This window comes from Siphateles boraxobius, unplaced genomic scaffold (assembly GCF_051911475.1).
Source record: "Siphateles boraxobius isolate OS27281-9 unplaced genomic scaffold, OSU_SipBor_1 11, whole genome shotgun sequence".
In the NCBI taxonomy this organism is placed as follows: Eukaryota; Metazoa; Chordata; class Actinopteri; order Cypriniformes; family Leuciscidae; genus Siphateles; species Siphateles boraxobius.
Window position 1 is genome coordinate 11,071,827 of NW_027508711.1, and position 25,674 is coordinate 11,097,500.

Genomic DNA, 25,674 nt, shown 5'->3' on the forward strand with positions numbered 1-25,674 from the left:
ACATGTACTCCCTAACTGCAGGCCTTACTATTCTTATAAAATATATAACTGTAATCAGGGGCGTAATTTGTGGGGGGGATGGGGTGGATATAACCCCCCCAATATTTAAATCTATGCATTACAACCCCCCCATTATTTATACCATAATCACACTATCAGGAGGCATACCCAAACTTCAACCCCCCCAATGTTCAAACCAAATCTACGCCCTTGACTGTAATGTTCTGCAAAAAAGCATGATTTAAACAATATTTTTATAACACTGTTTTTCTTATTGCTGAAAATTAGATCTCTTAACGCGAAATCCGTCGCCAGCGAAAACTTCAACATATGTACAATGTACAATAAAGAAATTCTGTCTAACGTGTCCAAAAACATCCTAGACCTCCAGTTCAGGTACTCCAACATTTGCCGTGAATGTACTGGAGGCGACCTCATTGGCCGGGTGCCAAAACCTAGTGATCTGCCTAGCTAGATAGCATTTTGGAGCCTCATAATATGCGCGTCTCGATTGGTTTTGTGAGCAGGCAGCACACTAGGTTTTGAGTCACAGCCGCGTGTGCATACACCCACCCCGCCTCTCTCCAGCTGATGCCCGCGCCCTGTCAATCTCTATCCCAGCAGAGACAGAGAGAGAGAGAGAGGACGGGGTAAACCGAACCAGAGCGGGTCCGCGGGGGGAAGAGGCGCATGAAAACATCCATGGGTGGCTGTGTGGGCAGTCATCATGATTCTTCAGGCAGTTTAAACGAAAACTCGGACGGAACCGGAGGTAGGAAATGTAGCATACCCAGGAAATGCAAGTCAATTTGTGCTTTTTTGGTTCTGCGTTGCTTCCCTTGTCTCATTGTTGGCTTGTTAGTGCTTTGAAATATCGTGCTGGGTTTCGCGTCGATTTGTAAGGGTCGATCGCTGCTCTCGGACACGCGCCTGGCTGTAGGGACAATTAAGACTGTGATTTTGTGATTATGCAAATATTTTCTTAAATCTCCCCCACCGCTCTTTGTCTTTGTGCATTGAGTCGTTTTTGCATATAACACCTTCCTACTAGCTGGTTAGCTTTAGCTGTGTGTTAGGTTATATATACAGAGAGTGTTAGCTTGGCTAGTGTGGATCTGTTTCTGTTCTTTTTAGTAAAACGTGGGTCATGGTTTTGGAATGCACAAATTCTTTATTCTCTTATGGTTATTCTCTATCTTTATCTTTATCTTGTTTATTGCAAACCATTTGGTTTCAAACATTGTTTATGCGTTGTTTATTCAAGTAATCTCACACTCAGGAGTGCTGTTGTACTGAATATCTGCATTGCCGAGATTTGGCCATAAAACACAAGACTGTGCTGATATTCAGACCAATAGCACGATGGCGAGTGTGATATTGCTTTTATATAACTTTCGTTTCAAAAATTGGCTAGTTAAATTGTAAATTTTCTTCTCCAACAAAAATAATTTCATATAGTTTCAAAAATATTTTCAAAAGAAATGAAAATAAACTACTTTTGTTAAACAATTTTTGCGAATCAACCTCTGTCTGGAACGTGAATATGAGGCTACGTTCACACTACGAACCATATTGCTTTAATCTGATGTATCGCTCCGATATATTTAATATATGTAAAAAATTTGTATAGGTTTTCATGTTGTTTTAAATGTGGTCAATATCAGATTCCAGTGTGAACAGATCCTGGTCCTGACTGACCCCCATGTGCAAAATAACAATAAAAAGACCTGTCATACAGATAACATTAAAGCAAGCAATTAGACATTTATTTATAATGTGATCTGCGTGGAAGCCAGCGAATTTATGCATAGGCAAAATAAAAGAACAAACAAAGACGAGGACACGAAAAAGAGAGCAGAGTTTTTAAATATTTATGATACGAGTCTTCATGTTTTGCTTAAAGAGCTGTCACTAATACTTGTCAATTCTGACACATCACTGTCCTTCAACTGACTACCTTTCACAACTGTTTTGATAACTTTGGGTATGTAAAATCTTTGAAGTGACTCCCATGAGCGCAGAATTGTGACGAATGTTGCTAGAGTGATGTAAAAGTTGCATGAATTCCGATATGACTGTTCAGACTGGGGTTGCATTGCGAAATATCTGACCTGTAGTGGTTTTAGGTCCACATATGGAAGTGGCACAAATCGGAATTGAAAAGATCAGATTCCATGTGGTTTGTGCTGTTCACACTGTCATGAGTAAAACAGATCCGTCACATATGAACAAAACAATTTTGATTTGGGCCACATTTACCTGCAGTCTGAACGTAGTCAAAGATTCCCATCTCCTGGAATTAATACCATTCAGAACAAGTTTTTTTTTTAAATCATTTAAATCATTTAATAATTGTTCTAACTGAGAATAGGGAAGACACACCACAGCTGTAACAATGAAGACAAAGTGGAACAATATCATTAATTGTCCTTTGGTATGGACGCTAGTTATCGTTATAGTCATATTTATAGTTAGTGGTCTGATGGCCTTAAATGGCCATTCACCATAGGACAATCTACAAAAATATATGATATTTTAATAATTGTATAAATATAATGGTCATAACAGGGCAAATTGAAATGTTGACCAGCCAAACCTTGACTACTTCAGACAAAATGAATGATCACCCAGTCCCAAATGAGTCACTGATAGTTATGGTCTGTTTTGCTGGAAAAAGTCTACAATAGCACTGTAGTACAATAGCATATAGTATGCTAAATTGCCTCAGATATAACATGCATGGATTAAAAGCCACAAAACTGAATTTTATTTCATCACAACAATCAAAGTCTTCTGTGTTTGTTAATTGTTGAGACACTCGTGATTTCCTGCTGGTGTCACAATCAAACTTGTGTTTTTGTTCGGAGAAGTTCTGATATAGAGGAAGCTTCACTGCTCCTTGTGCCAAATCACAATATGAATGATATAAAAAACAATATAAGATGTCAGCAATTACTGCTTTTCTCTTCCAGGCTCTCATATGGTGAACAAAAATAGCTTCTAGACAAAGCCTATGGGACTAAATTACTCATCATGTGTCATTATTGTAATGAGAGCGGCACCCTTAGATGAAACCCTGAACAGTTCCTGAAATTGACAGTTACCTGCGGACTTAATGGCTGCTAATTTTCTACAGCTCACGGCGCTTGATTTGGATGTCAACAATTTAACAGCTCTTTGGGGATGGAGGTAGTTGTGCCAGAAGGAATTGCTAATGTTTCAAAGAAGTAATAGCAAAGTTTGGGTTGAATAGGAAGTTTACTATAGCCACGTAGACACTGCAGCTAAATTCGGCTGTTAGTTAGGGTAGTGAAGTGCTATATCCTGTTCTATACACAGTTCAGTAATTTAAAGGAGTGACAACTGTATTCTACAACCAAATTAACTCCCGAAAAATGCAGGTAGTGACAACAGCATTTACAAAAATTCTACGCGGTGTGTACGGAACTGGAAAATAGTTCTTAATATTAGGCATTTTAATTAAATTAAATTTGATTGAATCTGAATAAAAGCAATACAAGCCAATAAAATAAAATAACCACACTTTTATTTAAGTAATAGAGTTCAAGTTGGTACTGAAATTTAAATATGTGACGATACTAGCATTTCCCTCTAGCATTTTGAGTGCTGTTGAACGGATTCTGAAAGACCTCTCACTGGCCATTGTGTTGACACATTCAACATACTATGTCTGTGATTGGCTAGTACAATGACATCTTTGACGCTATTCACCGAGCGCTTAGATGCACACGGAAGTGTTTGAAAGCAGGCGTCTATCAATGGATCCCTGATATATCCGCTGATAGACGGATTCGCTGATGGGCGCGGACGCCGCTTTCAAACGCTCGCGTGTCTTGTACATCTCGTCATAGGAGTTATGTTGCCCATTACATTTCACTACAGTTTTGTTTTTTATCTCAATGTTAAAAATGTAGAGTGAACACAAAGCTAACCATTTTCTTTTTTAGTCCGGATCAAAAGAACCGAGAGAACCAAACTACAAGTGTGAGGCTGAGCATAACGCACCCTAATACTAAGGGTTAAGGGTTTATTCCAAAAGCCAACTCTGTTTTTTTTAAAATCCGAATTCATTAAGCATTCATAGCGTAAATTATCACTCAGATATTTTTGTCATCGTAACACTGTGTCAGCAGTCTGTTCGCTGCTCATGCTGGGTGTTTTCTGAGCTGTTTGTGAGGTAAAACTTGAGTGCCTTGTCTGTCTTGCATTATGCAGTGTTTGAGTTCTCCAAGCAGGCACAGGAGTCCTCATGCCAGGCCACGCTTCACCTGGATCATTGGGTCGTCATGGAGATGAATGTGGAACGTGGAGTAGATCTGACATCTTGGCCTGCTTATACCCTTAAAGGAATGTTCATTCATTTTTATAAAATATGTAAATGGAGGATGTAAGGATAAAAAAAATAATTCCTATCTGACATATACATTTTATTGGCATGAATATGCCCCGGGCCTTTGTTTTTAATTACAGTGAAGTATGAATTCAGACACATAAGCTATTGGCTTACAGATGTTCTCAGTGAAGTGACCCATACCTGCCTATGTTAATAACCCAGACAGCTTGCCATTAGTTTCCCAGAATTCCTTTCATGTTAGAAGATGTTTTATTGTTGGCCAGCTAACAGAGAATTCAAGACAGCTGGAAGTTATTCAGAGGCATTTGCAAGGGCATTTCAGGCAGCACAGAAAATGTGAACTCTATGGCAGAACGTTTTGAAACATTGATGTTTTCCATAGTTAAAAGAGATATTTCAAACAAAATAAAATATTCGTTACTTGCACTCATGGAACTCTGCGGAACACAAAAGGTTTTGAGGAAGGTTGGGAACCGGACAGGATTTAAGCCCTTTGACTTCCATTGAATGTACAAAAAACAACTACAACAACGCGGAGACATTTCTGAAAATATCAACTTTAACGGTTTCCTCATCAGCATTTAAAAAAAAGTTGTCAGCCACCGACAGCATTTTTGATAATTTTCACAAAACTTTCATGGCCCCCAGAATATATTGTTCAACGAATATCGGATGAAATATATCATCAACAACAACAATAACAAAGAACATTTTATTCTAGCTTTATTCCTGCATTCTTTTTTATCAACACTTATGGGTACGTTTCATAAAAAAGCAACATTTTGAGCAAAAAGCTGTGAAGAATCAAGTTTTTACTATCTGGATGGAATTCAGAGCAATGATCAAAACATCGATCAAGTAGAACGAGTCCATCAACACCCTCAAAGTTTGCACAGTCCTATAGCTCGTCCTGGGTGGACATTTCATTCGGTAACGTTTGGTAGTTTTGAATATGCTGTTTAATGTTTGATGATCGTGTTATTTTACATGTGCTTCTTTTTTCCCTGTGTTTTGATCCGGAGATGCAGTACTCTTTCAGATGATGTGTTATAGCGCCCCCTACCGTATAACAGTGAAAACAATATAGATTGCAGGGAATTTGGTCAATGGCGGCCGCATGGAAGCATTGGCAGTGTTCGAAATTGCATACTCTCTTGAGTAGGTACTTATTTTGAATAAGTAATTACTTCATGGACATTAAAAAGTGCTTTCTATTAGAGATGCGCGGTTGGCGGTCATAGCCGCGGACTCCGCGGATAAACCGTGTATCGGGCGGATGACGTGACGAAAAAAAATACTTTAATTAAATTTGGGCGGGTAGCGGGCGGTTTCTAGTCTCGCGGCTGTCATCAGCAGCGCCTTGTATCAGCGGATGGCGTGCGGGAAATTGGTGAAAAACGTTGGTGCGGATGGATGGCGGACGGATGATGAGTCTTGTGATGCGGTTGCGGATGAAATAATAGCCCATCCGCGCATCTCTACTTTCTATATAGAATGAATGTAGGCCATATCACCCTGTAGCCCCAAACTGGTTCCCCACTGAAGCTAAGCAGGGTTGAGCCTGGTCAGTACCTGGATGGGAGACCTCCTGGGAAAACTAGTTTTCTGCTCTAAAACCTACCTCTGCTCACCCCGGGGTCTGTATTCGTCCTACACACCACTATAGTGATGTGGACACTAAACTGTAACAAGCACCGTGCTTTGGGTGAGACGTTTAATGACTCTCTGGTCATTAAAAGTCCCAAAATGTCCTTAGAAAAAAGGAGTAGGGGTGTGGCCCCGGGCCCCCAACATCCTGCCAAATTTTTCCATTGGCCTCTATCCATCATCATGGCCTCCTAATTATCCCCATATACTGATTGGCTTCATCACTGTATCCTCTCCACCAATAAGCTGGTGTGTGGTGGGAGTTCTGGTGCAATATTGCTGCCGTCGCATCATCCAGATGGATGCTGCACATTGGTGGGGGTTAAGGAGATTTCCCCCTTCTAAGAAAAGCGCTATATAAATGTAACAAATTAACTATTATTAACCTGGACCTACTACATTCGCCATGCCATCATTATCATGTGACCTACCAGCGTCTGTTATGTCGCTTCACTACCATTCACAAATCCTCGCTGGAAGTAGTAGGTCATCCGTATACTTTCGCCTACTACTTTGAGTATTAATGCAGCCACAGTGTCATAAATTATGTAAAATTCCATCAATTGCGGGGAATGGGTTCATTTCAACAGAAGAAAGATTTGAACACGTACTGATAAAATGTCACTTCTTTATGAGTGTCAGGTGATAAGACACAGATGGGCGCATTGTAAAAACGATTTACTCCGCAGTAGACCTATTCGTTCATTTTTATCAGTAGCGTTTGAGAAAATTTGAAATTCTGTTATGACCATATGTATAGATAATTAGAAAATACATGATCAAGCTAGTGGCAATTAAAATAGTAGTACCATGCTTAATTTAATAATGGTAACAAGAGGCAGTGAGATGGTCAGTCATGTCACATGATGATGGCTTGCAGTATGTTTTGAGTTTGCTGTTTTGTGTACTTTGCAGGACGTGATGCAACAACTAAAGACATTCGTCCAATATACATAAAAGTGGCGCGAATGGAATTAATCTCCGCCAACTCCCCCAATAAAAATGTTATAGTATTTTTTTCTAAATCATGTACATTGAAAAATAAAAGGAAATTTAAGAATCACAGCATTTAATGTACAGTATGAGAAATAAATATTCATTTGTTATATATTACAATTAACGTTGTTGTTAAATTATATTTGCAAGGTTTAACTTTAAGTGAGCATTAGCAAAGTTAATCTAATTGTAAAATCTCTAATATTGGCCAACAACGGGTAGCCTATACATTGTATTGTTAAGAATCAAATGAGGAAATGCAGTCTCTCCTTGAATTTGCCCTTGAGAGGACAGTTCTCTCATTCTGAGAAGAGGTGGAACCCGAGATGAAGAGGGGTATATTAGTCTCCGGAGATTCGCAGAGATCCGAGACGCCTCTCCCGGACCGACCAGAGGCTGTGCGATTCGACCCATCTGTCATGTGATCCTGACATATGTAGGCTACTTGAACGTGGCCTTTGAAAGGAGCACCATTCTTCCACCGCTTTCTTTCCACTGCCATCATTTTATCTTCCACCTTACATGATGCATCTTGAGAGAATTCAAATGACGGATGATTTTCTCTACGAGACACAAAGCTTCTGCCAGTCGCCATTGAATTATTGACACCCTGCATGGAGTCCTGCCCGAGTCTCGACAAGGCTGATCTCCTCGGTCGATGTTGTAGACTTAATTACGTCTGGCTTTTCTTTTGTCTCACCTTTTCTCCCATCGTTCCCTCTCCCTGCACATTTGTGTATCAGCGGCTCTCACTTCCTCCCGTGTGGAGGCCTGGCAGTGCCGATAGTTCCCAGATGTCAGCACGCCCTCGCACAAACGCTTCTCAGAGAGTCCTGTGGCTGACCTGCCTGATGGGAAGTACATACAGTATTAAATACCATACGGATGAAGTCTGTTTCTCTATGTTTTTATGGGGGGTGTGGTGGCTATGGTTTGTCTAATGTGCTTTTGATGCTGACTTTGAGTTGGGGGAGGAACGAAGGAAAGGATTAAAAAGAAGAACGAGGATGAAACGAAAGATTTCGGCAGTCTAATAAGAGGAAAATCGTGTTGCGCTTGCACCCAAGGATGCTTTTTACACGCACACACATGCCATCACAAAATGTTCTCCTTTTGGAGCTTAATCCAGATGGTCCTCGTTTGGGATTCTTGTGAAAATGAAATCCACAATCCTGCAGAAAAACTAGGTTGAATCTGTGGTCTCCAGAGTTTTGCAGCGCTGTTAGTTTCACTCTATAAAAACTGTAAGGATTAGTTTGTGTTTAGGTGAAACAGGCCTGTCCAAATACCTCTCAGGTGTTTTAAACTCTTGTAAATGATTCTTGTTAGGTTTTGTTATTTTCACTGCATTTGAAGTGAGACCGCTATGGTCTACATCAGGTGACCACATGCAGTCTTATTGCAGTTCTCAACAAGTATACTTTTCTTGTTAAGGAATTATGGGGAAATAATTCCGAAGCTATTCATGACCTTCAGCCTGTTGGCCTACTTCTATTGTGCAGTATGCACTTGGGGGATTGTACTGTAGTATTGGTGTACTACCAACACCAGTCTCATAGAATTGCATCCTGATTTCACAGACCTTTTGTGTTGCCTACAGTGTGTGTAAATGTTAGCATCAAACTTAAATTGCCTTATGTCACTACCATGTTTAGTTTAATTTGTGTGTTCAAGTGATTTTGGCAATATTACTCTAAAGATTACCCACTCTTTGACACATTTACTAAGTACTATGATTTGGGATGCATATTTGAATCACCCACAATATTTATTGGATCTCATTTGGTATTTAGGAATGGGTACTAACTTGCAGATCAGTAATGCCTAGTCCCACATGTACACCCTCCGTTGAAAAAAAAATCTCGTCCACACAAGCACGGTTAAAAAAATATCTGTCCACATGAAAACGCAAAAACACGCTATAAAGACATTTAGTTAAATCACTGATTGCATTATTGATCTGTCCAACTAAAACACATTTTTGGTGAAAAGAATGAGGATGAAAGAGGAAGGGATCTCCGGAGGAGATGCCTGGATGACATGATTTTGTTTGAATAAGAAATTCATGTCTGAAAATAATATATTTATAAAAAACTGTGACATAGTTAATTTGGTTTATTTATTTAGTTATTTTTTGGCTAGTAGAAGTTCTGAATGGCCGGTGAGTGAAAAAGTTAATTTCAAACCCTGTTTACTGTGTACTGTACAAAAATTAAGAGAAGATATTCCAAACATAACCATGGGCTTTTGTCACCTCATCCAACCCACTTTATCTAAATAAAGACTCTGCTGCTAGTGCATCATTATAAACAGGAAATAGAACTGTGATGTTATAGATTTTCTGTCTGCAGCATGGAGAAATGTGCACCCTGAGGGAAGTCCACACGCTCCACAATCCTCCAAGAGACAATAAATCCCCCCCCCCCCCCCCCGCAATAGGAATAGAGAATCACTGTTGTGGCTCTTAGTGTATTTAGACTGCGATTTGTTTGTATTGAGTCTAGTATATTGCTGCCGGAGTCATTGTCTGGCTGAAAGCTTGATCACGAAGAGCGTGCGTCCGTAACAATCATGTATTGTGGACAGTCTCATTTGCTTGCTGTCACAACTCGCTGTAAAAAGTTCTTTCACTTCATTTATTCCTTTTATTTATTCACTCATTTTAGTTATCATTCATGTATTCCTTTTATTTATTTATTCTACTACTTTCTTCTTTATTTGAACAAGATTCCATGCTATTCTCTTTGTCCCCCCACCAGGACACACTATCTTAGTTTCGATACTAGTGAGCTGATGGGCAAGACAGTATTTTAAGGCATCAGGGCTGTGCTCCTGATGCGAACGCTGTTCCAAAAGACATGATAAATCTAGAATGATAAATCTTGATGCTTTGTCCAGATTCCAGGGCAGCATTTCATGTCTCCTCCACAGATAAGCGAATCCCACGATTCACTGCATATACTTGTTTCATTCAATACTAACAGTATCAGTGAAAACTATTTTATCCAGTATTTTTGCAAAAATTTTTTTATGAATTTTACGGCATCTCATTGTTAGCTTAGCCGCATGCTAACATCAAACCTTACTGAACACTGCTGTTCTCCTGGGTAGCATGCATGTCTATAGTTGTTTCCTACGTAGAGCGTTTCAAATCAGTCTCTTGTGGCTTTTTGTTATTTTTTGACTGTACTAAAGCATAAAAATACCATATATTTGCAGATATTTAGGGAACATGCTAAGTTCACTAACTCGTTTCTCTGAAAAACAAAGCTAGTTATTCTACTTTGAAATGTGCGTTACGTGTCAGAAGGACCTTTTTTGTTTTGGTCTCTGTGATCCCGCCCACTGCCAATTTACCCAATAGTATTTTGACTCCCCGGGTTGCCAGTTGGCGGAAAAAACAGCGTATTGCAGCCATGGAACCAGCAAACAAACTACGTCATTGATTTCAGATTCTACTCAACCTAAAAAGCCTTGGTATCCATTTAAAATCTCTATGAATGGGAGCATATTAAAAAGCAGATAGCTGATCAGCTTTCAGTGTAAAGGCTTGTCACATTCAATTGTCAATTGTACAGCCTGCAACTTTAAGACACCATGTCAGAAAGCAGCTGCCTATGTAGTCTATACACAAAGGCAGCTCACAAGTTATTGACCATTACCGCATTATCCTTTTATATCAATGAAATCACCCGTTCTCCTTTTTTTTATCCATTCTTTACAGGTGTCGCTAAGAAAAATCGTGGGTCAGTCTCCATGATAACTTTAAGTGCTCCTATTATGCTTTTTTGGAAATGAGCTTTTAATGTAGTGTGTAATATATAGGTGCTTTCACGGCATGTCGTATATACCGTATCTATACTGTAATTAGCAAGACTGAATCCTTTATCGTGCCGTTTCAGACATTGTGAGATAAGAGGTGACGCTTCAATGTTGGCTATATTATGAGAAAATTAAATCTTACATGCATGTAAACCTATTGTAGGAGACATCCAAAACAAAAGTGACAGTCTCCTCCTCACAGCGGAGAGGAAATTGCCTATGAATGGAACATGGTCTGTACTCTGCAGTAACCACACTTTTTTTTTTTTTCATTCACAAAGTTTTATGTGTTGCTGGCTCTTTGACAACAGGAAGAGGTCATCAGAGCGCTGCTTTGTCGCCAAGGACTATCCTCGCTTCACAATACACACAAACAGGAAGTTAATTCACAGAGTGTAGGAAATCAATCTTTCCCCCTCTTGCGTTAGTAAGGTGCTGTATCAGACGACAAGGATTGATTCTGGGTTGTTGAAATATTGTTTCTCTGGTGTTTCTGGGTCATAAAAAGTGCTATACTGGTTTATTGGCTGGGCCTGAATTATTCATGGTCAGCTGCTGTTTTATTCTTTGTCTGGAGTTTTATGCTTGTTTAATGGCTGGTTTTTGTGTCTCATCACTGAACATCTTAGTGTTGGGTAGCATTATCACAGGGTTTGGTTGTTCTGCAACCTGCGTTCCTGACCAAAAAGGTTTTATAATGGCAGCCAGATGTTTTACCCAATAAATCTTCTTTTCTCAAAGACGTCTCAGGCCCTCTGATGTAACTGCTTGGATTTCAGCCCGTGGCAATTCTGCCCGTGTTATTGACTGGGAGACTGTGTGTCTGTAGTCTGTGTGCTGGTTTATAGAGAGTGCAATACATCTCAAGGTTTTGCTTTCAACAAATGCCATTACTGTGGTATATCTATTCTCAAAGGAACAGACAGAATGTTACAAGTTACAACATGTGCCACTAACATCCACTTCCTTTTTATATGGGGTGTTTTTAGGGTTCATTAATAAGAATGGCTTGGAGCCTCAGTTTTAGGCTTTTTAAACGCAAACATTTAGGATTCTGTGAGGTTTTGAATATTGTTTTCGCAAATTTTGCTGTAAATATGTCAGCAAGGTAACAGAAGAACTTTCAATCGCAAACATTATTTGCATTTTATAGCTATAATTACAAATTAAAAACATTAAATGTAATTTATTATTATATATAAATATCGAAGTGACTTGTTTTAAAATGTTGCTATAAAATGTATATTTTTGCAGAAAAAATCTGAACCACTGGCCCAAAAATGATTAATTATAAATCTGCTTGTGACCTCAATAATTCAGGACATGCAAGACAAATACAAGATGATCTGTTATCAAGCTGTTGTTTTTGGACCCAAGTCTGATATCACTTAGATTTCAATTGCGTATCTAAACTGTGGGATATAGCATGTTTTCCACAGCACCACCTGGAAACATTATGAACCCTCAACCCTTTTCCTGGATTTCCCAAAATATCTCCTGTCTTTTCTTTTTTTCTTATGCCAACAGTAGACTCAGTTAGTTTCTGTTTTTGTTTGTTAGCCTTTTATTCGTAACTGAACTCTAGACTGACACCTTCTGGCCTGTATGCATAGTATGTTTACCAACTGCTTTTGTATCAAATCAAAGCTGTTTGTTTTTTCCTTTTCATCCGAGGTATTCTTGGTCATGCTTCATATTCATGTAAAGAACATTCTTGGATTCAGTCTCAACAGCTTTTCATGCATTGTTGTTGGTTTGTAGTGGTAGTTCAAGTTCTCTCTTTGCAGTGGCTGGTGTTGGCAAAGGTAATTTTGCATTGCAGCGGCTCTGACCGTCATGTGTTTGAGTTTGGCATTTGATGTTGTGCCTGTAGCAGGGATTCCTTGTTTGGACATTTTTATTTGTCCAGTCTTTATTGTATTGGACTGGTATATCAGAATGTGCACGCGCGATTCATCTCACTGGACTGTGTTATTGTTTTAGGCTCCGCTGTGTCTGTAGAGTGTATATTGTGTGTGTTATATGGTTTGCTTATTTTGTTTAGATGTATTTTTTTTTGTTTATGCTGTGTAAGGCACCTTGAGTGCTGTATAGTATAAGATAATGTAATATCCATTCAGTGACCTAAATGTACAAATGTACGTTATTTTTTATTTGATTTGATACAATTAGATTTTTTATTTGATTTTTTCAACCATACTGCTTGTATGTAGATGGATCACAGGGTTATAATTTATATTATATTATTTTATATTAATTATTATAATATAATAATATCCATCCATTCTCCAAACCGCTTGTCCTAAATGCACAAATGTACATTATTTTATTTCAATTTTTTTCAACTTTACTGCTTGTCCTATGTAGATCACAGGCAGGGTTATATATTATATTATATTATATTATATTATATTATATTATATTATATTATATTATATTATATTATATTATATTATACTATGTTGTTATGTGAATCAAAGTATGTCACTTTAATTAAATTTCTAAAGTGTCATTTTTTTCCTTTGTGTAAAAGTTTGTAAAAAACTACACCTGCACCTTCATGTGCTATTAATATAGTGCAAAGTGATATGCAGTGCTAGTGTATTTCTGCTATTAATATGGTACGTTGATCAATAATCATATTTAACCTAATCCACCATTCAAAGGTCCAATCTGGAGCTGATGTTATGGCAGGCTTCTCCCACAACTCTTAACCCTCCTTCTATTTCCAGTTTTACAAACAGAAACATTGAGATCAAGTCATGCTGTTTCAGTAAACGCATTCAGTTTCTGCCTTATGCTATCAGCACATCAAGGATAAATATGTATATCTTGGAAAGTTTAGGCTCTGAAATCTGATTGAGCCATGGACAAAGTCATTGTCATTGGTTAGTCGTAATAAATATGTTTTGACCTGTTCGTCTCTGTTTTGCAGTTGCACTGGGCCGAAACCAGCCCCTGAAGAGAGAGAAGCCCAAATGGAAGAGCGACTACCCAATGACCGATGGCCAGCTGCGCAGTAAGCGGGATGAATTCTGGGACACGGCACCGGCTTTTGAAGGTCGCAAGGAAATCTGGGATGCACTTAAGGCGGCTGCCCAGGCCTTCGAGAGCAATGACCAAGAACTTGCTCAAGCCATCATTGATGGCGCCAGCATAACGTTACCACACGGTAAGAGGCACATGATGTCACAGACCAGCGCGCCTTGATTCTAACCAGACTCTCGTGTTGACAAAAAGATTTGTTCAGTTTGGTGAATACTATGGTTTCCTCTTATGTATTTGATGGTTTTATTGAAATCCATTGAAAATATTATTTTCTCCTTCTATTTTTACATCTGTCAGTTCCCCATTGAAATAGTTCTCCCAAAATGAATCTCGCAACAGGGGAAGCATTATGAATGGCAAGCACTTTACATGATGCAGTAAAATTTAAACAATATAAGTGTGGCTTATATTTCCAAATATTATTTGGGGCCACATAAGGCTTGATTTGGCAGGGTTACTTTAAAAATGTATTCCTTTACAGTTCATAAAGAAGTATGCAGTAACATAATCCAAGCACCACAATATGAAAGTAATGTATTTGCATTACTTTGGGATTGCTTCAAGGTCACATGTAAATAAAGTCTAGTAAAAATGAATATTTGGGAGAATGATTGTGCATGAACCAGTAGGCGGCTCACGTCAAGTCAACAGAACATTGACAGCTGTCAATTAGAGATGCGCGGAATCAGTTCTAAGGTCAACCGAATTCGCTGTCAATGTAAGTCACTCACCTGCCACCCACTCGAAACTATGATTTTCTCTGATTTAGATCATCACAATACAATTAGGGATGGCCCGATACCATTTTTTTTCAAACCGATACGAGTACGAGTATTTACATTTGTGTACTTGCCGATACCGAGTACCAATACCGATATTTCTACCGCAAAATTAACTATAGGCTCCCAGAAAAGAAGACAGAAGACTATTTTAGAACACAGGTTAGAAGACTGTTTTTATTTTCTTCTCTGCTTGTTTTAACAAGTCTAAAAATAAATAATAATGAGTAAAATAATAAATGTATTAACACACAAACCACTGTTAATTTAACATAAAAGCAAGCAGGCTACTGCGTGCGTGGTATGGAATGACTGAATGCGCGCAAAGTGCGGTCCCTTAATAGCCTAATTCCTAAAAAGCTGACAGTTCATAGTGATCTCACACATCTCTGTTATTATCAATGAAGCTGACTGCACAATGAATATCTACACACTGTTATAATTAGAGGATTTGCCAGCATACAGAATTCAGCACCGAACAAAAAAGTTTTGAGCAGTGAGGGGAGTCTATCTTAAATGCTTCTGATTGGCCATTGTGTTCAAGAAATCAACACATATGACTGTGATTGGCTACATCGCTCAACACTGCAAACATGTTATGAATAGAAACTCTGGCCTGTAAATCGTTTCTATTTTGTTTTAGTTGTTATTCTTGCTTTTCTGCAACAGATGAATACAAATCTATTGGTTTTAATATGTTTTATTCATAGATATTTCTAGTTTGCGGGAGTCCCGCGAATCGTTTTATTCGCGGAGAACCCACAGAGTGAGTGCATTACAGCCCGCGTCCGCGCTCGCACTCGGCCATCAGATCTAGTGCCGCGCCGCACTCTATTGCGTTGGGAGTGCACGTCCCTACGCCTCAGTTCACCTCGACAAAGCACTCGCGGCGGCCAGTTTCGTTTCGCAAAATGTACGTGGTATCGGGGCGTGGTATCGGCGAATTCTTATGAGTACGAGTACGAGTATATGAGGACAGTATCGACCCGATCCCCGATGCCAGTATCGGTATCGGGCCATCCCTAAATACAATTATTCTAATTCTAAGTGTTAAACATGATGATGCGTCAAAGTGGTAGTTGCATGGACTGTCAACGGAGGGATAGAAAGCTCTCAGTTCCAAAGATTAACGAAAATCTTATGGGTTTGGACATGAGGACGACACGACATTCTGTAAATGATGACAGAATTTAAATTTTTGGGTGAACTATCCCTTTAATAATCGGACCCTACAGGCCAGAAGTCATTCGTACCGAGAAATATATTGAACTTTCTCTGCGTTTTGCCTGTTCATTTACACAACAATGGCATGCGTTTTGGGGGCCTCAGAAACAAGTTTCAAACTGCACGTTTTTAAAAACGATACCGTTATCGTCTCCGTGTAAACTACAAAAACACACATTTGTGAAAACGCTGACGTCATGTGCATACGTATTACGTGTTCAGTCTATAGGCATGGTGTTTCTTTACAAAGTGACATCGCCAACTACTGGCCTGGCAGCAGAATACAGCATTTTTAGTCGTTTTTGTGGATTCGTGTAGATGGGGAAAAATGCAAAAAAGAAAAGAAACATACCCGTGAAAAAATTTATTTATTACACAGAAATGTTCTCAATTCAGTCATTTCCTTCATCAAATTCTCTGCCCAAGGTCCACTTTTCACTAATTGCATAATCTTTAGAGCCGGAATATTACGCTCATTTGCTTATTGACCACGGTTCAGACGTAAAACTATGTCATCATTTGAATGCATGTGAACTTCCCTGTGTTCCTCTGTGCGGTTTTCATTGTCTACATCTGCCTGGGTGCAGCTGGAGATTCTTGCAGGCAGTTGTCAGCGTCTCCCGAGAGCCGGACTGCCTGGTGACGGCCTGGAAGAAAACCTCCCGCTGTTACTAGGCTGCAGTTGAGCTCTCCAACCGGACACATGCAGATCGAATCAACCCCATCCTGTGAATCAAAACATACTTTCTTCCCTAGTCATTCCCACTTTTATTCCCTAGTCATTCCCACTTTTATTTTCCACATCAGAATTCATATTAGTTGAGCTGGAGGAGTTAGGATGTTTATTTGATTTTTGTACTGGAGTTTGAATAGCTGCTATGATCAGGTGGAGCAGCATTTATAAATGCATACATTTCCATTTATTAATAATAAAAAAATAGTTTTATTGCACAGTTCATTCACAATATCTGGGAATTAAACCTGTGTCCTTAGTGTTGCTATCACCGCTCTCTACCATTTGAGCTACTGGAACAATATAATTCAATATATACCATAATAAGATTGTTATTGTTCTGATGGATGTGTCTTTTTTTAAATTTCACAGTAAGATATAATAGATATTTTTTTGGTCAGTGACATTGTTATTTTTTCTAGATTTATTAAATTATTCAGAAATACATCAAATGGAATTCATACATACAACAATTTGATTACTCTTCTATTATGACCATATTTTTATTTCTGAAATATTTATAATTTCATAATAATAATTATCATTATTATTATATTAATAATTATAATGATACTTATTGATAAAATTCATGGTAGTTGAAAAAAAGAAAAAAACTTTAAAACATTTAAACTTTAATTTTATATACACTCAAATGTATTCAATGTGTAATAAAAATGTTAAGTTGTAATTGCAAAATTTTAATTGTCATTAAATTGGAACTTATCTTAAAAATGGTATAAAAACTATCCAGGACCTTATGCAACCAACATGAATACAGAGTACATTTTTATGAATTTGGCACGTTTTCTTCCATAAGTGTCAAAGATATTTGTCATTTGACTCATCATCATTTATATAAATGTTGATTTGACAAGTCAAGTCATCTTTATTTATATAGAGCTTTATACAGTACAGATTGTTTCAAAGCAGTTTTACAGTGATAACAGGAACATGATGCATTTCAGCTGAAGTCAGTTCAGTGTTGATTCAGTTCCAATGTAAAGATCATCAATTATTAAATTAGTTCATGTCATCTATAAAGCAGTTCTGCAAAAAATTATATCGTCCAGCTCAGGTCAGTACAGAACAAGAAAAATATATTAGATGTTTTTTAATTGATGGTTACACTACATTGCATATTTTTGAGTCATTCAAATTAAAAAGTTGTTTAAAATCATGAAGCTAACGCGAGTCCATGCAGAGCACATTTTAATGTTTCATTATCAACTATATTTTGACTCATCATCATTAACACAAACGTGTGGCAAGTTTATTTATCATAAACGACAATGCACGATGTACATTTCCATGCAAGTATTCTTCACAAGACCACCGCTTACAAAACTTTCACCCCAGAGTGACCTTTTCAAAGTATAACCCAACCCCCCATCCCCCCCAACACACACACCAAAGACCAGGCAATGCCATACAAGAAAAGCGTCGCAGCAATGTAGTCATAGTGAGCATCAGCAGGAGAAATTCCACACAGAGAGGTTTTCGGGGGGTTATAGAGCCGCTCTGCTTGTCATGTATGGCCTGTGGTTGTTCGACATGCTTAGGTGTATTTATAGATCTGAGATTCAACCAGTGAAAAGGTCACAGATCATAACCATTCTCCACTTTCTCTTCTCTGGGTGTGAGTAAACGGAGGTGGGTTACGCAGTTCTCTTGCTTTCTGAGTATTTGTGGTCCCGTTTATGTGAAGAGCGTTTGACTTCCATTCCCTTTATTGGTATTGAATCACATTGCTTTCGGTGTAGACTGAGTATTTGGAAATTTGGTATTCTAGACCTCCTTGAATGTGTCTAACTGGGACAGTAGTCTTGCAGAACCGTAGGGCCTTTTTAGTGTAACTGCTGAGCTCATCGTATTTCTCTATCTCAGATACTGTACATGCAGATCTGCGTAACCCAGTTTTATCCTTTTCATCCCAGAGGATCAAGTGCAGCTTTTTATATTTAGTAAAATCACAAACGTGTTATTTCTGTGTTGATACCAAAAATGTTTCCTAATTAGCTATGAGAATCAATTGATTCCTTTTCATATGCGTTATTCATGAAACGCATCATTTCAAATTGAAATACTTCTTAAAACAAGCTTTTTAATGATCTTTCAGTCATTTTGGTGGTGACAGAGAGTAAATGCCATACAATAATAACCTGCATGTGTTTCATTTAATAAAAAGAAACTGACTCATAAAGTCATATACATTATTTGGGAATCAGACTACTAAAAACATTTTAAATATCTTTTTTTTTAATCTTTTTTTTTATCTATCTTATTTTTTCGTTAACTTCAACAGCCATGAATTCAAAACACGTGGCCAATGGCCAATAGTGAAAATAATTGCTTTTACTTGCGATATCAATTTATAACTGATTTTTATTATATTAAATATAGCCACAATATAATATGAATATTAGATGGAAAAACTTAAACTAAACAAAAATGTTAAATGTTGCCTTGGCGTAAGTTTAAGTTAAAGCACTAATATTACTAACTGGAAGTAAAGAGAAACTAAATTGAACAAAAACTGAAAATAAAATAAAAATAAATTCATCTTAAATGGTAATATAAAAAAATAAAAATGACAAACACATAACAAAATTGCTAAAATAAAAATTGAGCTTAAATTAAACAAATGAATTAAAACTATAATAGTATATAAATAATACTAGCATAACACCGAATCAGACTACATTGGTTGTGATGCATAAGCTATTTCACTTAAGAATCAGGGTAATTCTTTTAGAAATTGGTTGGACTACAATAGCCATACTGTACTGTTTGATATCTCATCAATTATTTATTCGATAATCTATCTACATTCATTCTTTTTTTCCTGTACAGTGTAGACCGATTCCGGAACGGTATTTTAACCAGTTCCATTAAAAAAAAAAATTGTCATGAGGATTACATTGGAGCAGTTATCGGGTATAAGCTGTTTTCTGTCTCTCTGGTCAGGCTCTTGATTCTAGGACAGTTACTCGTGTAATGGAAATCATGACTGAGAGCCAAGAAATCGCCTCTCTTGAACATGTATTGACTCTCACTGGCTGAATACCCGTCTAAAGGCGTTTGTCAAAGGCACATTAATATGATGAGAGGGGGACTTAAGGTTGTGATTGAATAGAGAAGAGGTTCACATGAAGGGAATAATACGTCAGTGTCATCTCATCTCCTTACATCCTTGTTTGGTTTTCACTTTGAGTGACACAACTAGGATATGAATACCCTTACACTGGAGAAAGCTGATTTGAAACATCTGCAAGGAAGCAGTTCGGTGTCCACTAGGCCTGGGCGATATTGCAACAAAAATGTTGCCTTTTTGTTCTCTTTTTCTTCATTTTTTTGACCAATCTGCCACTTCTGCCAAGTAGATTCAAGATGTATTAATCCGAAGTAAAATCCAGTAATTAAGGCTTGGTTTTCTTATATTTACTTGACGCAAAATAAACACAAAGAATATTTAATAATAATCATAAATAAAAGTGACTTGACTATTAATTGAATTAATAAAATGATTGGAGAAGTCTGTTGTTTCACTGGAAGATCAAGTTATGACATATTGCCTAGGGTCAAGTTTAAAATAGAATAAATAAACATGCATGGATGGATGAATCTGTCACAATAAGATCAATAACATGCGTTTAAAAAGTAGGTGGATTTCCTGCAATAAAAAATGCAGCATAATATTGAATTGAACATGAATCCGAAAAGAATCAAACATCATGAGATTTTAAAGCATTAAAATGTCTCATTACGCTCTCATATTTATAAGTTGCAGACCAAGGAATGATTGTTATACTGGTAGGATGACTTGATTGTCAAATCATTGTGATATTCTGTATTATTTCAACTTTAAATCGCCACCACCAAAACTCTTTGTTGTGAATATTCAATAGGCTTTATTTCTGAAGCTTTTTTAGAAAACTAAACTGACTTTATTTTTTGGTTTCTGCTGTGAACTTTTACGTTATGTTTATTGTAAGCGTGAAATTCAGTTATGTTCTGTTGGATAGATTTTCATCTGTTTAATAGTTGTGGTGTGGACTTTGCTATTTTCTTAGAACGATATTCTCTTAGAATGATTTTTAAAAACTTAATAGTTATAGTTATTGTTCTTAGTGTGAACGGGCTTTTAGACAAAACGTATCTAATGAGGTGAGTAACTGAAACTTGGTTTAGTTTCAAAGGAGTTGTTCATCCAAAAATCTGATACTGACTCATCATTTGTTCCAAATCATGTATGACCTTTTTTCCATAAACCACTATATGCAGGGGCGTAGCCATCATTTCAAAAGTGAGGGGGACAGAATGTCAAGTGTAATACCAGTTTTATTTTTCTTCAGACTTTTGTTGACAGATTTTTGCTTAATTGGCTTAATATGTTATTTATTTTAAAGCAATAAAGCAGAAAAAAAGAAAGAAAGTTGTCCAGTACTTTATATTGCACATGCAGGGTTTTTCCTGGCTTAAAATGAGGCGAAGGTGGTAAAATCCTGATCATGTATTTTAATAAGATAATAAAATGTGTATTTTTCATAGACCATCATATAGTCTACTGTGTTACCACAGTATTTTCGTAGGTGGATCTCTGTACCTCTAGGGGGGTCCGGGGGCATGCCCCCCTGAAAGAAAATTTTGTACATTTTAAAGATAAATTCACTAATCTGGTGCACTTTGAGAGCCCCGAATCCGCTGTTAAAAATAAATAATCCAACTGCCCAAACATATTATATTCTCTGATTTAGATATCTGATCATCCCATTACAATTATTCAAATTATCAGTGTTAAGCATGATAATATGGTTAAATATCACACTGAAGCTGATTTAAAAATAACATTTACTTAAAATAAAAGTTCTTCTTTTGGCAAAATTACATTTTCTTACTAGCCTAAACAAAGTCTGTCTTACTAAACAAAAACTTTCCAATTAAAAAACTTTCAAAGTTTTTAAAACTACTACAAACTTTCTAGTTAGGCTTTTTCAAGAGAACTTAAAGTTTGTCTACAAACTTTTTTTTATCTAATTGTAAAGTGTTACCAAATTATGATAAACATCATGTACACAATCATGTTACAACGCTGCCTGATTCAAGCAGATCGTGGCTGTTAATGCATGAAAATACAAATTCAGCATTAACATTCACCATGTTTATTCTAATTTGAAGGGATTTGATAACATATCTGTGCAAATAAAATGCATTACGAGTAAAAAAAGATTGAAAATATTGCATTTGTTTGGGTAGTGAATTTACAACAAAACCTGTTAATTATTCAACAAGAGAAATAGGTGGAGTTATTCATCATTGTGCAACACAATTTGGATACTACATGACAACTTACTTACAGTGCTTGACTTTTTCGTGAAAAAGGAGTGAAGAGTTTTTTGCCATTTTGAACTCTATGAAACTGATGGATTCGGCGCGGGTGCGGGTGTGTCGTAAGCTAATGCACGAGTGACTGATTACATTGGAAACGTGAAAGTCACGTATAGACTATCCTTGACTTTTGATTTTAAATATCGATGTATACACACCCGTGAAAACCTCAGCTTGTCGTTGACACACTTGCCCTATGAAAAAGTGCGGGGGACGTATTTACATTGTATAAAAAGTGGGGGGGACACGTCCCCCCCGTCCCCCGCGTAATCTACGCCCATGACTATATGATAAAATTGGAATAAATGTACTGGTTGTTTTATGGCTGGACTGAGGCATTCAAGTTTTAAGGATGAAGAAGCAACATAATAGTCATCAATAAAGTTTGTGGACAATATTTACAATGAGTTCATAAGATCAGTGTGTGGGAAATGAACCTATGTTTATGTTCTTATCAGGGAATTGTTAAGTGTTAACAGCTGCAACCGGACAAACAGAACTAAACTCCAATTTGGGTACAAGTCATTCTGGCTGGTTTTGTGACCTGGATCAAAAAATTAATTGGCAAATACTCATGGATTCTCATGGATGATTTTCATGAAAGTTGCTAAGGAGAGTTATGGCTAAGTTGCAATGAATAAAGACTTAATTTCTGTTTGTTCCTCACACAAAGCTATCGTTTGACTTCACAGGATGGAAAGGATATAGTAGTACATTTGTATGAACTACATCTTTTTTTTTTGTGCCAATGGATGAAATAATTTTTATTTCTTTGGTGAACTGTTCCTTTTATTTTTATTCTGGGTTAATCAGAAGTGCTTTGATCTGACGAGCAGTAAAGAGTTTCACCGGAAAGTTTCAGAAGCAATTAATGACATTTTCATTTCTGATTAAAAAACAAACAAACAAAAAAAAAACATAAAAACAAAATTGTATCATCATGATAGTATGAATATTACATAGTAGTTTTGGCTGAATTCCGTAGAGGTGTAGCTCATTATGATTAAAATGACTTACTTCCTCTTTGGAAGAAGCCAGTGATGTAATCTTATTGTTCCTGTTGTGTGAACCCTGTCCCATGGCCATTGATTCATTAGGCTACTCCTACTTCCTCTTTGGTTGATAGATCCACAGTCATTCTCTATGTCATAGGAATGCTCATCATGTGATATGTTTCTTTGTTCATTTTTATTAGTAGGAATAGTAGGATTTTAAAACAACCTTAATACTAGTACCAAAAAATTCCATACCAAGTGTCTGTTCTACAGAATCAAAGGCCTGGAGGATTTCTGATGGTTCTTTAAATGTTATTTTAATTTTTTTTTTTGTTTACATTAACATTTGTATGCCTTTTATAAATTAGTTAACATTTGTGCCAATCCAAGTAGGAGGGCTTCCCCATCTAAGTCTTGGTTCCTCCCAAGGTTTCTTCCCATCTTCTTGAACATCTTAGGGAGTTTTCCTCACCACTTTCACCTTTGACTTGCACACTCTGGGGTTTGTAAGACACTAAGTATTTATGAAAGCAATTTTATAAAACTGCTTTCATAAATACTTAAAGACTTTGATGATGATGGACACACAATTGATAACCATATCACCAGCATAAAAAAAAATGCAAAGTTGTGTTTGGTTAAAGAAAATAAAAATGGGCCCAGGACTGAAACTTGTGGTACTCTGTTATTCTGTCTGTCTGTCTATCTATCCAACTTATCTATCGACTTGGGGTGTCACAATATATCGCAATACAAAAATGCAACAATATGTATTGTTGATATTGAGAATATATATTGTGCATAGTCAAAATTAAAATTACTGTGTGTGGAAAATTCAACTTTACAGAGTTTTAGTGACAGTACTACATTAAACTACTATATATAATGTTGAATATAATGTATTATAACGCAATGGGGGAATATTTGTGGGTCCTTCTAATGCCAAATGTCTTATGTTACTACTAGTAAAAAGCGGCCTATACATTATTTAAAATATATCTAGTCAATGAAATAGTGCAAGTATATTCGTCTAAAATAATTATTTTCAGCTTCAGAATCATGAATATATTTTTTTCTGGTGTCACTATTGTCCTGTGCATTACCCCAAGTCCAAGCCTATTCATTTACACCCATGATGTAATACAAAATTTAGCATTTTAATCGACAGTTAATTTTTTTTGTTAATCTCTCTTACCATGTGTCTTGGAGTATTGGAATCATATCGTATCGTGACATGAGGGTATTGTTAGACCCCTAGTATCGACATAACTCAAGATTGTATGAACTTCATAATTTGTGTAAAAACAAATTATTAGTTTTATCCAGCATTTGAGAACGATTTAATGCATATTTCTTGTGCTTCAGTGAAAGCAATGAAATCTGACATTTCATACAGTGGATTTCATAGTCAATTTCATAAATTTGCTCATTTGAATAATGTCCGAAACACTGCGCAGAACCTTCAGTATTTCTTGACCATATTAATTTTGCATCTTAACATTTATTTTTTGATCTCAAACTTTTGGATTCGTCTACATAATAGACATATAGATTCTATATTAGAATATTATGGTCCCCTGTTTTAAACCATTAGACAAGTCAACAAAGAGGGACTAAATGTGTCTAAATGGCTTCTTTTCTGTTATCTCCAGGCGCTCTGACTGAATGCTATGATGAGCTGGGGAACCGCTACCAGCTTCCCGTCTACTGCCTCTCCCCTCCCGTCAACATGATCGAGGAAAAGAGCGAGTCGGAGACTATTGAGGTCCCAGAAGCTCCGGCTTGCGAGGGCCAGGAGTGCCAGTTGCGTCTCCGTCTTTCCACGGGCCGGGATTTACGCCTGGCTGTCCGCACCAGCGACAGCGTCCAGCAGATGAAGCGGCGTCTGCAGACCCAGGAGGGGGTGGTGTCCACCAGCCAGCGCTGGTTCTTTTCAGGCCGACCGCTCACCGACAAGATGAAGCTGGAAGAGCTGAAGATCTCCAGAGACTATGTCGTTCAGGTGATCGTCAGCCAGCCTCCCGCAACCCCACCACTGCCCCAGAACCCCACGCCTGTGGAAAACTAATGCCTCGTTGGGGATTTTTACTGGCACATCAAGTGTGTAATGTGAGAGGAGATTACTAATGAGGTGCGTGGGCCGAGGGATCTTTTAGAAGAGGATTTCTCCGATTCGGGATTGGCCGTTTGAGTCTAGAGTGAACACCTCTAGAGGCTTCTCCCTTTAAATAACACACTGCCTTTGACTTACAGCTCTTCTAAGAGAGTTGAGATTCAGACTTTCTGGTTAAAAGTCTCAGGTCTAGAAAACTGGAGCCCTGAATTGACCAAAAGAGGTCCAATGAGTATGGTTTTGGCAAGGGAAACTTAATATTGCTTTGTTATCTTTCAAGATTATGGAGTTATACTCTTCATATTCTATTCTTTTTTTGTTCTTGTGACCAGAGCATATGTCTGCAAGGCAGACCAGGAGTGTGGACGTACCTGTGGCTGTCAGAACTTGAATTCTGAAACGGAGACACTTGGGGCCAATTGGACTTTATAAACCGCTATTGGCTTTCAGCAACAGGAGGATCACTTGTTGGACTTTTTCTTAATTTTTGTTTTTATTAGAAACTCTGTAACCAAAAATATATAAAGATTTTTAAGAGGAGGTCTGTTACATGTTGC

At 37.4% G+C, this 25,674-nt stretch overlaps 1 protein-coding gene across 1 annotated transcript in view; it reads left to right on the top strand.

Moving 5' to 3' along the window:
• Positions 1-447: 447 nt before the first annotated feature.
• ubtd2 (ubiquitin domain containing 2) overlaps positions 448-25,674 on the top strand; it is a 26,000-nt gene continuing 773 nt past the window's right edge. Inside the window, exons 1-3 of the mRNA XM_077196588.1 lie at positions 448-772; positions 13,776-14,012; positions 24,657-25,674. The exon at positions 24,657-25,674 is cut by the window's right edge and continues 773 nt beyond it. Of these exons, the coding sequence (XP_077052703.1) occupies positions 691-772; positions 13,776-14,012; positions 24,657-25,072 (735 nt within the window). The 5' untranslated portion in view covers positions 448-690 and the 3' untranslated portion in view covers positions 25,073-25,674. The remainder of the gene's footprint in view (positions 773-13,775; positions 14,013-24,656) is intronic.